This window comes from Aulonocara sp. 'chitande type north' Nkhata Bay, linkage group LG18 (assembly GCF_057382095.1).
Source record: "Aulonocara sp. 'chitande type north' Nkhata Bay isolate Kocher_YH1m ecotype deep benthic linkage group LG18, A_spYH_male_GT1.1, whole genome shotgun sequence".
Classification (NCBI taxonomy): domain Eukaryota; kingdom Metazoa; phylum Chordata; class Actinopteri; order Cichliformes; family Cichlidae; genus Aulonocara; species Aulonocara sp. 'chitande type north' Nkhata Bay.
This window is the reverse complement of record NC_141361.1, coordinates 2,931,981-2,946,449: the sequence shown is the minus strand read 5'-3', so window position 1 is coordinate 2,946,449 and position 14,469 is coordinate 2,931,981. Positions and strand designations below refer to the sequence as shown.

General features: G+C 37.6%; 1 protein-coding gene across 1 annotated transcript; it reads left to right on the top strand.

Annotated features, from left to right (window-relative positions):
• Nucleotides 1-4,062: 4,062 nt before the first annotated feature.
• On the top strand, nucleotides 4,063-11,076 carry LOC147307635 (signal-regulatory protein beta-1-like). Its single transcript, XM_086271905.1, has 5 exons — nucleotides 4,063-4,228; nucleotides 4,321-4,636; nucleotides 8,106-8,176; nucleotides 9,997-10,302; nucleotides 10,410-11,076. Exons 1-5 carry the CDS (start codon nucleotides 4,186-4,188, stop codon nucleotides 10,583-10,585), a joined length of 912 nt encoding a protein of 303 aa, XP_086128031.1. The 5' UTR covers nucleotides 4,063-4,185; the 3' UTR covers nucleotides 10,586-11,076.
• The last annotated feature ends 3,393 nt before the right edge of the window (nucleotides 11,077-14,469 follow it).

The window sequence follows — 14,469 nt, the reverse complement described above, 5'->3', positions numbered from 1 at the left end:
GTATTGGGGCAGACTGCACGTAGTTCAACTGCAGAAGCAGGCAAAGGCACAAAGGCGCAGTAGGTTTCTTTAAATGTGTCAAATGTGTCCACTGCAGGGGCTGATGGGAGCTTTGAGGACCTGTTAGAAACCACGTGGCCCTCGTCTGATCTCACAGCTCGTCCTTGTTTGGCCTCAGCTGCATCAGAGCGCCACTTCTCCCCAGGTTCACCAGAGGAAACACCACTGCACAAAATGCTTTTCCTCCCAGCTGCTGCTCTGTGCTGTCTGTGTTCAGGTGAGTGTTTCCAGCCAATCAGGAGCCAACAAAGTCAACCTGTAACAAACACTGTCACACTAACCTTCATCTGTCTGTCTGTGTCTCTACAGCACTGGTTACCATGGCAGCAGAAATGCTGATTCAGGACCAGAAATCAAAGACCAGGAGAGCTGATGAAACAGTGTCCTTAGCGTGTACAGGCATTAACCAGTGTGACACCAATTTTGTGTACTGGTACATGAGAAAAGATAGAAAAGATGAGGGAACATTAACAGCGATTCTACGTTTTGATCGTAGTGGTGAAAAAAAGCCCACAGCTTTCAGTCATCTTCTAAAAGACACATTTTCAGCTATGAGGAAAGAAAATAGTGGTGAGCTGGTGATCAGCAGATGTACGATTGATCATTCAGCCACTTACTACTGTGCCTGTTATAAAGGAGGTGCCCACAGTGAGAAATGATCCCTGCAGCCTGAACAAAAACCAACAGACGAGCAGATGTCAAACAGTAAACCACAGCCCAGGCTTCACCTCCATCACAGATGGAGTAATAAAGATGAAGAAATAAGAAAGTCGAGGTTTACTCACAGAGCAAGTCAGACTAATATTATCACATAACTTATAATATTAATCATTTGTAATAATAATGGATTGCATTTATATAGTGCTTTTCTAGACACTCGAAGCGCTTTACAATACCACTATTCATTCACTCTCACATTCACACACTGGTGGAGGCAGCTACAGTTGTAGCCACAGCTGCCCTGGGGCAGACTGACAGAAGCGAGGCTGCCATATCGCACCATCGGCCCCTCTGGCCAACACCAGCAGGCGGTAGGTGAAGTGTCTTGCCCAAGGACACAACGACCAAGAGTCAGAGTCTGAACCAGCAACCTTCTGGTTACAAGACGAGCTTCCTAAACCCCTGAACCACGGTGTAAGACTGCTGCTGCATAAATGTGATATTCTACGCTGGTTACAATTTTTTATATACATACTAAAATCAGCAGGGCATGTCACTCGAAAACCTAAAGCAACTTACAGAAAAAAAGCAGTTTGAAATCCTGTTTACAGACGAGATGCTGTGATAAGGTTTCATTAACTTTATTTTTACATTTTTGTATTCACTTTATTTCATTTTATTGTACTGAAAAACAGAATATTGGCTGCATACTTACATTTATTCACTTAGCTATGTGGCAAATTGAATCACATGGAAGCTCAGCTGTTATTTGGAATCCAACCAAAAAACGATCATGAACGATTGAAGATTGTTGTAACGTTTGAATGATACGTGTAAGTTTTGTTTGGCTGGAGCAAACATCGAACGATGCCGTTACAAGTTCAATAAGCTAAACGTGACTGTTACACTGAGCATTAAACACTGGGAACCGTGTGAGTACACACGCCAATAGATATATGACAATAAATAAGCTGTTTTTAGATTTGTTAACTGGACATGTCGTATATTATACTTTTAAAAGTATCTCCTACGTTGGCAGGTGAAGGTTTGGAACAAAACGGGTTCAGGACTGATAATAATTTTGGTATTTTTCGCAATTTTGCATTTTCCAGTTATCAGCCACGGACTCAGTTTCTGTACATCCACAGAAACTGCAAAATAAGGTCATTTAAGAATAGAAATGAAAATAACTGCTCAAAGGACAAAAAGGAAATACAATAATAAAAAGAACAAAACTATAGCTTTTAAAAAAGTGACTCTTTTACTGAGTTTAAAACCACGTTATAACAAAAAGTGTCCATAGTAGTGCAGACTGTATGAAGTTCAACTGTAGAAGCAGGCAAACTCACAAAGGCGCAATAGCTTCCTTTAAACGTGTCTAATGTGCCCACTGCAGGGGCTGATGGGAGCTTTGAGGACCTGTTAGAAACCACGTGGCCCTCGTCTGATCTCACAGCTCGTCCTTGTTTGGCCTCAGCTGCATCAGAGCGCCACTTCTCCCCAGGTTCACCAGAGGAAACACCACTGCACAAAATGCTTTTCCTCCCAGCTGCTGCTCTGTGCTGTCTGTGTTCAGGTGAGTGTTTCCAGCCAATCAGGAGCCAACAAAGTCAACCTGTAACAAACACTGTCACACTAACCTTCATCTATCTGTCTGTGTCTCTACAGCACTGGTTACCATGGCAGCACAGCTTATTCAGAACGATTTGACATCTACAAAGAAAGCTGGTGAAGCAGCATCCCTAAAGTGCACAGGGTTCGACCAATGTGACAATAATTACATGTACTGGTACATGAAAAAAGATCGAGGATCATTCACAGTGATTGTGCGTTTTGACCGCATTGAAAAAAAAACTTCAAAGTTCACTCATCATCTAAAAGAGTCATTTTCAGCTATGAGTGACAAGGATGATATTGTACTGTTGATCAACAAATGCAGTGTGGAACATTCAGCCACCTACTACTGTGTCTGTCACAAAGAAGTTCCCCACAGTGAGAAACGATCCCTGCAGCCTGAACAAAAACCAACACATGAGTCTGTGACAGGAAGAGAGCAGCAAACCACAGCAACATCCTAATCCATTCATACGTGCTGCAAATTTTATCTCTGTTATACGTTTATTTCTTCATTGTCTTCTAAATTATTGCAAAATACACTCTGTAACAAACGCTTGTTTTTCTAATCAAAGATATTTAAGGTATTATCTTTTGCAATCATACCCTGATGAGCCTGATATCAGTGCAAAATTACAAATAATATGTAAGCCAGACATTGTTGCCTGTCATCTCAAAAAATCTGATTGGATTTTTACTACTTGTTTGAGATCTCTTACACTGTATGTGAAACTATACTTATTTAAATATTAATTTATACAACACTAAAAATCTTCTCCCAATCATGTCAAGTTTCTCTGAGCTCTTTTGAAATATGAGTCTTGCACAAAGCTTTTAACCTTTGAAAAGTCAAAAGAAGGAAAAGAGAAGATTCTCTCTCTCTATATATATATTTATATTAGCAATTTATAACCAGACATTACAAGTCTTTGTAAAATCAAATTTAAAATGTTTTTCTTATACATTCAAAAACTATTTTTCTGTACCTTTAAATGGGTCTGGAGGCTGTTTGAGCTTTATTAAGAGAAATGTTCACTGTCATGCAATTATTTTCTGTAAGCAACAAACAACACATGAAGGATATCAGCACAAAACATGTTTCAAGCATAGAGCTGTAATATTTAACACAATGAAAAAGTTAAAAATATATATGTTTTATAAAATGTTAAAATGACCTCAGTGGAATGAATATTTCTAGATCTGCAGTAACAACACAAATTCAAATTTTACTTCTCAATGAAAACAAATTCCAACTGATGCTTTGTGTATATCGCTGACACTGATTCTTGTACAGTTGTTGTTTTTATGCTGCATTCACTTGAGATAGGAACTTCTGCTACTATAGCTCTTTAGATGTTGACTTACAAAATGCATGTTTTCAGATCGTGTCTATTGATGCTACAGCACTTGTTGTAGCAGCAGTTGCTGTCATTCTGTGTACCCTGAATGGTGACCTGGATGATTCTCCACTCTCTGTGATTCAACAGAAGTAGAGCTGCTTTAGCTGAACGATGTAGAAACTTTTTCCTGCTGTGCTGACACGTCTTCATATTTAACAGAAATTCACTTGTGTTAATACATAAAATGGATTTAATTTTAAAGCTGTCCCACTGTGAAGAAATATTTCTTTTTTGATCACATCTATTTTTTAAGATATTCAACAATGTCCACACACCCTATTTAAAATCTAATATTACTAATCTACACACTGCAGGGGCTGATGGGAGCTTTGAGGACCTGTTAGAAACCACGTGGCCCTCGTCTGATCTCACAGCTCGTCCTTGTTTGGCCTCAGCTGCATCAGAGCGCCACTTCTCCCCAGGTTCACCAGAGGAAACACCACTGCACAAAATGCTTTTCCTCCCAGCTGCTGCTCTGTGCTGTCTGTGTTCAGGTGAGTGTTTCCAGCCAATCAGGAGCCAACAAAGTCAACCTGTAACAAACACTGTCACACTAACCTTCATCTATCTGTCTGTGTCTCTACAGCACTGGTTACCATGGCAGCAGAACAGCTGATTCAGGAGCAGTTATCGCAGACCAGGAGAGCTGGTGAATCAGTCTCCATCAGCTGTGCAGGAACTGAGTTGTGTAGCAAAAATACTGTGTACTGGTACCAGAAGAAAGAGAGAGAAAAGCTCACAGTGATTCTGACTGTTAACAGGAATAATGGTTATGTTTATTCAGATTTCAACCATCCACAGAAAAATGATTTCTCAGCTGTAAGGAAACAGAATGGCTGTGAGTTGGTAGTTGCAAGAATTAGCTCTGCTCATTCAGCCACCTATTATTGCTCCTGTTTGAAGTCGGGTACCCACAGTGAATAATGATCTCTGCAGCCTGAACAAAAACCAACAGAGTAGCAGAAATCAGACACCTGAGCACTTTCCTCATTTCTTTTTCCTTTAAGGGTTTAGAAATTCACTGTAAACAAATACAGGTTTGTGCCAGCTTAATCCTTATTTTCCTTAATTATCCTTATTTTTTATTTAAACACATCTTTTTTTATTATGTCATTAATAAATATTGTATACATGTATATTTGCTGTATATACATTTTGCTCTTTATTGCCGTGGCCTTTCCCTTACCGCATGAAGTGCCTCTAGGTGAATGTTGTAGTGATTCAGAAGTGTACAGATATAATTTAACTGAATAATATAAATATTTTTGCATTTTTGTTGATATTGCAAAATAAAACTAAACTTTATATAATTACCCCTTTCCAACAAAATCTTTTTTGTTTAAATGTATTTAAGTGTAATTGCAAAAAGTCAGAGCACTGTTGAGCCAACCATTCCTTTAACATTAAGTAGTCTAAGGAGCTTGGAAAGAAAAGCGTCTGGACTTCTTCAAGTTACTTGAAGACGTTTCACCTCTCATCCGAGAAGCTTCTTCAGTTCTAAGGTCAAATGGTGGAGAGTCCCAGATATAAACATAGTGGGAGTTTCCCCCCACAGAGGGACAAAAGGACCCCTGATGATCCTCTAATCGCCTGAGCCAAGGTGTGAAACTGGGCGTGGGTCCCAATCAGCCAGAGTTTCGGGTATGTTCATTGTGAAACCTGGCCCCACCTTATCATGCGAATTCCTGAGGTCAGATGGCCCAGGATGTGAGTGGGCGTTAAGGCGTCTGGGAAGGGATCTCAAAACTGGATTATAGATGGCAGAGAGTTGGTGTCGTAAACCCCGCCTCTGTTCAAAGATGGTCGCTCACAGTGGACATAGATGCTTCTTTCACTCCTCTTTCAAACCATCTGTCCTCTCTGTCCAAAATGTGAACATTGGCATCCTCGAAAGAGTGACCTTTGACCTTAAGATGCAGATGGACTGCTGAGTCTTGTCCTGTGGAGGTGGCTCTTCTGTGTTGTGCCATGTGCTTGTGAAGTGGCTGTTTGGTCTCGCCAGTGTAGAGGTCTGGACATTCCTCGCTGCACTGTACAGCAAACACCACATTGTTAAGTTTGTGTTTTGGAGTTTTGTCTTTGGGATGAACCAGTTTCTGTCTGAGCGTGTTGCTGGGTCTGAAGTAAACTGGGATGTCATGCTTCGAGAAAACTCTCCTGAGTTTTTCTGATACACCGGCTACATAGGGGATGACAATGTTGTTGCGTCTGTCCTTCTGATCCTCTCTCGCTGGTGTCTGATCTTCTTTTCTCCTCCTCCAGTCTATCAATGTGTCTTTTAGATCCCGTTGCTAAAAGGCTGCTCAAGGTTCCACCATTACTTACTGCTTCAATCTTAAATATCGCCAGTCTATCTCTAATAATGTACCACAGGCCTTCAAGCTGGCTGTAGTTAAACCTTTACTCAAAAAGCATCTCTAGACCCAGCAGTCTTAGCTAATTATAGGCCAATCTCCAACCTTCCTTTCATATCAAACATCCTTGAAAGAGTAGTTGTCAAACAGCTAACAGATCATCTGCAGAGGAATGGTTTATTTGAAGAGTTTCAGTCAGGTTTCAGAGCTCATCACAGCACAGAAACAGCTTTAGTGAAGGTTACAAATGATCTTCTTATGGCCTCTGACAGTGGCCTCATCTCTGTGCTTGTCCTGCTAGACCTCAGTGCAGCATTCGATACAGTTAAACATCATGTTCTATTTGTCACAGCTGGCGGGGCGAGCCATGTATTGAAGGACCCAAGATGCAGGCACTACTGATGTGAGTGGGCTTTTATTGAGGAGGACGATGTACAACAAAAGGCAAAGGATGGCAAGAACAGAACTGACAAAACCTAACTGGACAAACTAAGAATAAAACAAACCTGAAACCTAGAGACACAAACGGAGACGCAGGGAAACGTAGACAGATGCAGGGGAACCACACAGGATGACAGAGGGCGATAACACAGACAAACCAGCAACAGGCAGGAGAACACACAGGGCTTAAATACTCACAGCAGTAATCAAGGGATGGGAGACAGGAGGGGAACACACCTGGGAGAAATCAGATCTGACGAGACACGGGAAACGTAAACTAAACACACTCACATGAGACAGAGACTTTCAGAGTAAAACAGGAAACTCACAGACACAGAGAACCAGACGAGACACTGAACTTAAAAGACAGATTCACGAGCAGACAGTGTGACACCATAGACAGACAGAGGGAACTCAGAGAAGTGGCACCAGGCAGATGACAAACAACTTGTTCACACCTGCATTTTTAACAAGTTAGACAGTGTGTTTGTGTTGGTCACTCACAGCATGCTGATGACAAGGTGTTTAAAATCAGAACTGACAGGCCATTTCATCTTCTCCACTCCACCGCCTACTGGTGTTGGCCAGAGGGGCTGATGGCGCGATATGGCAGCCTCGCTTCTGTCAGTCTGCCCCAGGGCAGCTGTGGCTACAACTGTAGCTGCCTCCACCAGTGTATGAATGTGAGACTGAATGAATAGTGGCATTGTAAAGCGCTTTGGGTGCCTTGAAAAGCGCTATATAAATCCAATCCATTATTATTATTATTATTATTATTAGTGCTTCCACTTAAAGCTGCTAAGCTATTGGTACAATCAGAATAGTGTTCCCCTCATCATCTCCACACTTTAACCTTTCAATCCAAAATCTGGACTCATCACTGAACTGAACATAACATTCGTCCAGATGTTCAGGTTCCAGTGAACATGCTGACACTCTGAATCTTTCCTGTTCTGATGCTCAAGTTCATCAAGGACATATGTAAAACCTGCAGGATACAGGCGCTCGAGACCCGGAGTTCGACACCTGTGCCCCTTAAAAATGAATGCCTAACCCTAAACCTAAACCTACCAATAACTTATTTGCAACCCTGACAATGAAACCACATTCTGAGCCTCAAAAATTCCTTCAAATTTGTGAGGACCGGTATGTGTGTCCTCACAAGTGACTGTTTGTCCTCACAAAGATCGGTAGACAGGAACACACACACACACACACACACACACACACACACACACACACACACTTAGTGATTCTCCTATATATGAAATCCCGGAGATCATCCATATTATTATTTTTCAGGATTTGAGGAAATTGGTGATGATAAATAATAATAACCCACTAATCTGTAATTTAAAAAAAACAAAAACTTTTATGGTTCAGAAAAGGTAAATAAAAACAAAATATAAAAAGTTACTTGTAGTTTATCCAAGAGAAGCACAGTTTCAAGGCAGTTAGCAGCCAAAATAATAAACTCCATGTGACCTTTCCTGGAAGTGAAATATGATACTTTACGCTCATTCACCTCAGCTGACAAACTCAACGGCAGAAAGGTTTTTGTATCAGTGTGTTTCAGTGTGGGAGGACCCGGTGCTGAGTCCAACAGCTATCTCATCTTTGGCTCTGGAACAAAGCTCTATGTAACAGGTAAGGCTTAAAATGTATTTCACCTACTTGATTTTACTGTTTTTGTTTGTTTTTTTTACTTAAAAGTTTATATTCTGTGCCTTTAAATGTTTTAAATGTTTGTAAAATAGTTTTAAAAAAGCAGTGCACTTAGTCTAACTTTAAAACGACAATCTAAAAGCTGTCAGAAATGTATTTAAGCTTTTTTATGTAGTGTGCTTTCCATCTTAAAACCCTGCAGACATTTAAAGAAGTGTAAGAAATAATTTAGTAACTTGTTCTCTGGTCTCAAACAGCTCCGCTCTAATGAGACGTAAGACTCTGCTTTCTCTGTCTTTCTCTTATCAAAAGAAAATTAGATTCACAAGGACTGTGGGAGATTTTCTTTCTCTCTTCTTTCTCTTAGTGTTGCACAATGTCTAATGTTAATTAAATCAAATTTAAGATATGATAGGAATTTTGGAAATTATGACAGATTAGAAGCATATCTGATCACAAATCTGTGTCACTGGGTGTTTCTTAATTGTTATTTGTCTCTGTGTTGTGTATCTATCTATCTATATATTATTGAGTAGTTGAATTGTTACATCTAACCTGAAGGTTATGCACCAAAATACAAATGGGCTTTTAAAAATGTTTCTATTTTTTTATCACTTTGCATTTAAAGGTTTTGCTGATGGAACGATGAGCCACATTTAAGCAGCTTGTTAAAAAAAATCAAACTGTGAAGAATCCTGTGATTAGAAGGTGGTGTAGTAACATCTGTAAAATGATGTGGCACAAAAATATTCCACACATACATATAATTACATTTTGGTTCATGGTGTTAATATATTTCTTCAATTTTATATGTTTAACATGACCAAATAAAACAACTGTATGAAGGATGCGACAATTAGGAAGAGCCTGCTGCCGGTGCCGTACCTCAGCCTTCATTAGAGAAGGTTTAAATGATTTATTACTAAATATTAGACTTAACAGTTAAAGCGAGTTAAGTGCTAGAAAATATCTCTTGGTAGTTGTTGTGTATTGTTTCAATGATTTTTCATCAAAACAGCATAAATGTGAAATTTGCTATTTAGAATGAGAGGAAGTTATCTTTGAATATATTTGATTAGTGATTGTGCAGCTATGACAAACATGAAGCAAATATATTCAAAGATAGCAGAGACAGCTGGTTTGCTGAACGGTTGTTTTAAAAAAGTAGATAAAGAAATAAAAAGAATTAATAGTGAGCCGGTGAGCAGGAAAACATACACATGAGCAGAAATTACTTTGCACTTCTAAAGGTGCAGCAGAGCAAGTCAAACATTGTCTTGTGGATTTAAAAGACGTTTCCTTTATCTTTGACGACAATACTTCATGACCTCAGCTGCAGGGGATTCAGATAAAACCACAAACTAGTCTAATCTGGAAAAACAGGCCAGTGATTTCCCAGGATACACATATAAACTAATATGTATCTTTATGTCATTGTAGACTAGTAATGCATTTATCATATACTTAGTATTGTGGATTCTTTAGCCATAATTCATAGTAATATTTCACTGTAGCTATTATACCAACATAATCTGTATATTTCCATTTATTCACAGGGAAGTTTGGATAATAATGATTATGAATGACATAATTTTAATTTTCTGTATACATAGATAAAAATTAAATTCTGTTATTAAGATGCACGTATAAAACTGCAGAAGATTTGTGATAAATCATGGTACATATGTGCAGTACATAAGTGGGTGAACATACTGTGTATGTGTATATGAGTGGTTAATGATTATGGTCCATGCTGACGGTGTGAATGTGTGTCTGTGCTGCTTGTTGCTGTTAAACTTTAGATAAGCCGACAGTGAAGCCGGAGGTGACCGCTTACAAAGCAGCAAACAGTACCAGCCTCGGGGGGAGGAGCGCCCTGGTGTGTCAGGCCTCAGGAATGATTCCTCCTCTGGTCCAGTTCTCCTGGAAAAGAGAGAAGAACGGCCGGCTGGAGGATCTGCCCCCTGCTGAGGTGGAGCAGCTGGAAATCAAAGAGCCAGGACGCATCACTTCCATCACGGTGCTCGATCAGGGTGATATCTACTCATATAAATACCTCTGTGAAGTCCACCATGAGAAAGGCAAAGTGACAGGTCAAAACAAAATAGGTAACTAACACTTCATGACTGAGTGATTCAACATTCAGAGAATATTCAGAGAGCAGAGGAGAAGGTCATTGACATGACTTTGTTAATTCTTTCCTTTTCTTTTACAGAGATTAGAGGACCTTCTCCTCCCCCACCGCCTCCCCCACGCTGGTTTAAAGAGAGGCTGCTGTGTCTGATGTACACAGTGCTGATAGCGAAGAGTCTGGCGTACTTCTGTGGACTCTCTCTGCTCGGGATCACGAGAAAGAAGGGATGTTCAACCAACAGCACACCTGCTAACTGACTGTCTTTATACAGCTTTTATGTCTCAATTACATTAAAATTAAACTTCCGCTATATTAAACATGATAAATTTATGCTACTGACAAACTTGAAATGTTCACTGTCAGCAATACTTTGCATTTGAGTGACATATTCCTTCAAAATGAATGTGATTTATTGTAGATAATTAGAGTTTTGTACACAGTTGTCCTCATGAGAAAACTTCCTGTCATCTATCGCACACATGAAACATGAAACTTTGCTTATGTTTGCAGTTCAACAGCTTGTTGTGTTTTATAGACAGCAACGAACTGTGCCAAGGAAAACCCATTGGTACAAAAGCAGCTTTTAGTAATTTTATATAATTCCTATTTTAAATATTGTTTTATTAATAATACTTTTTTGTTACTGTAAGAAAAAACATCTTCTTTTTTATTTTTTTCAGCTGTTACAGATTCACTTCTGTCTGTTTGAATTATTCTTTTATAGTGTCAAATTTTAATAAATCTATTTCTGCACAAGACTTTCTTCAAGAAAAAATTATTTGAAATATCGTTTTTCATTTTTTATGTCTTCTGTAGCAAAGTAAGCTTACAAAAATAATTATTGTGGAGTAATTCCCTATGAAAAATCTATGAAAAGCTTTATAGTTTGTTGTAAACACCAGTAAAATATTTCTTTAGAATCAGATTTTGATACTTTTGACTTAACCAAATATAATAACTGATTCATAGAGAAATAAAATGGCCAAAAATAAACAGGAAGCTCAAAAAAATTGAGTCTGTAATACTTGTTAATAAAGTTTTTCATATATGGTTTATTTTTGATTCCTATGCAGTTTCTCTGAGTTCGCTTTAATGTGGCAGAAACATTACAACATTTAAAACATCAGTAACAGTGAACAGAAAATTATTAACCCACATCTAACAAAAACAGTTCTGTAAGTACAAAAATATTTTATTTACTGTAAAACAAAAGCAAATTGAGAACTCACTTAAGTTTTTTTTAAGAAAGTTACCGAGTCTTTTCAATGAGATTAACCTTTAGACCAAGGGTGTCAAACATGAGGCCCGGGGGCCAGAATTGGACTTATTTAGACTAACCAGAAAAACATTTTTAATTTTTCCTCTAAAATTTAAATTTACAATTTTAAGTTAAGAAATAAACAAACTTTAAAGTAGTGAAAATATTATACAGAAAATAAACCGTCCAAATCTGTGATCTGGTTCAAATAATAAATAATAAATCTTGAATGATGAATTTATAAACAGATTTTACAGACTTAATCTGAAATGTTCAAATAATTCAAGTTTATTTATGCAACGCCGTTTCACAGCAGTGGTCTCGAAACAAAAGGCTGCTGGAGGGAGAAGTCATGACCGAGCACAACACATCCTGAGTCAACAAACCATAAATATGACAGATATCTTAATTTATTTCATGATAATTTAACTTCTAGGTAATTCATATTCTCAGTATTCGACTATATTCAGATCATAGTATGTACGGCGGGCTTGTTGGTTTCGTATCACTTGGTCAAAAACAACTGAAAGTGGGTCATTAATATTGTTTGTTTGAGTGTAACTCTGAGTGGGTGGAGGGGGCTCAGTGGAAGAAAGAGCTCTTGCATGTGAATCTGTTCTCAGTGCATCAGCACTTCCTTCCTCGTGCAGCAGATGGGCTGCGTGGGTTTCGGCGCTGCAGCCGCCACACCGTTAGCTGCGGTTTTTCACTTTAATGATATGTTGACAGTTACACGCACTGGTTAAAGAACGATTCCAGGAACTCGGTCTGATTTCAGCTGCGTCTGCAATGATCAGTGTTTTTAATCAGTGAGAGAAACAACTCACAGATGAGTTCAAAACAACTGTGATGAAATAAAAGAAGAGGTGAAAAATCCACTCAAGAGTTCGTTGGTGACCATTTACAATGAAAAAAAGTGACACATTAAAAAAACCTTGCACAATAATAACCATTGTGCACATATACAGCTGCGTATAACAATCAACACATGTCACAATTTATGCAAGATATCACATTTGTCCAACTTTTGTTTTTTAAACTAGTGCAGTCGTTTGTGTTCTTGTTTATTTAATTTAATTAATTAATACATTTTTGTGTTATTATCTTCATATGGGAGGGTTTACAAAAAGGCCTCCTGTACATCTGTTCCTGTTATCAGATCAACAGAACATGAAACCCCCGATACAGAATCACAAAAGTCCCGTTGTTGCCTCATTCTTAGAAAAACAAAGACTTCTTCGAGCTGAAGAAAACATTTGTGCGTCTTCACCAACAGTCTCTTTGTTTCCGTTCATAAATATTTAAAAACATCTTTTGCACCTTATTTACTGAAACATATTTACTTCTTCTAACATGAAGTGTCGTTAATATGACACATGCAGACAGATACAGGAAATCCTTTATATTATTATTATTATTATTGTTGTTGTTGTTGTTGTTATTATTATTCGTGTTATTATTATTATTATTATTATTATTATTATTATTAGTGTTATTATGTAATAAGGACAGTGTGTTTTTGGTAGCACTAGTGTGTGTGTGTGTGTGTGTGTGTGTGTGTGTGTGTGTGTCATTCTGTCCCTAAACAAAAAAGCTTAACAATTAATTAACAATTAAAACTTATTTTTCAGCTTTGTAGAGTAAAGTCATGTTCAAGGTCAGCTTAATGATTTATAAAATACATAAATAAAAAAATAAAAATATTTACATAAAGCCTCATAGCCTACAAGAAACACAGGTGCCGTAGAGTGCCAGAAAGTAGAGTGTAAAGGTTTAAAATATCATAGTTGACCTCTGACCTTCAAAGTCAATAAATTGATCTGAAGGTCAAAGTTATGATAATGGTATGTAAAGTTATTTAAAACTATGTCTCTTAATGTCATTTTTTGCACTGACAGCATATAGAGAATATTTATATATATATATATGGAGATCCTGAATTTCACATTACTTTATTCCTCTGAGCTCTTCTTCAAGGTCAAATAATGTCAAACTTTCATAAAATGTCTTTCAGCTCTAGGATTAAAGCTTAAAATGCTGCTGCCTTTGTGTGTATTGGCAACATTTAGGAAGTAATACGAGCATTCTGCACCTCACATGTGGCCTGCATCCAAATGTCATGTCACATTTGACCTCTGACCTCATGTTTACATTTCACATCTGCCAGTTATGTCAAGCATTTTAATATATACCAAACAAAAAACAAAAGTAAATGTTGAGTGTGAGGTGTTGTGATCATAATTATTTCATTATTGTTTTAAAATATTTTCAAAATTGTATTTTGAAAAAAGTATCACTAAGTATTAATGAACAGGTCTGGTTTTCTCTGACATACAAAACAACTCCAGGTGTCGCTGTTGACCAACTTTTCATCCACAGAATGTAAAAACCTATTCAGTCACAGTTCAGATGATTTAGGTTAAAATTTGTGTTTAAATCTTTTACATGTTTTAGTACATTTGGATCATTCATTTGACTTTTGTCTTCTTCTGATGCAGGAGTTCTGTTTGGAAATGGATATAATTTAAAACTAAAGATGTAAATGTGATAAACAAGTGTTAACATGGTTTCATAAATCACAGATTCTTTGAAGTTTTTTGAATGCATGAAAAAACTCACTCTGGACAATAATGTAACTATAACAATGATAAAATATGAAGCTTTATTTTTTTGTTTTAGAATACATGACCAAATTAAAAATCAAAATAACTAGACAATAAAAATCACATTTATTTTGATCAGTTTATTATAGGAATTTCCATTTGATCCATAACTGTCCATATATACATTACTTTAGAATACAGTGTGCATAAAAATGCAATATAAAAGCAAAATAGAAGCGGAATGAACTACATCATAAACACAACACTGATCAAAGTGATG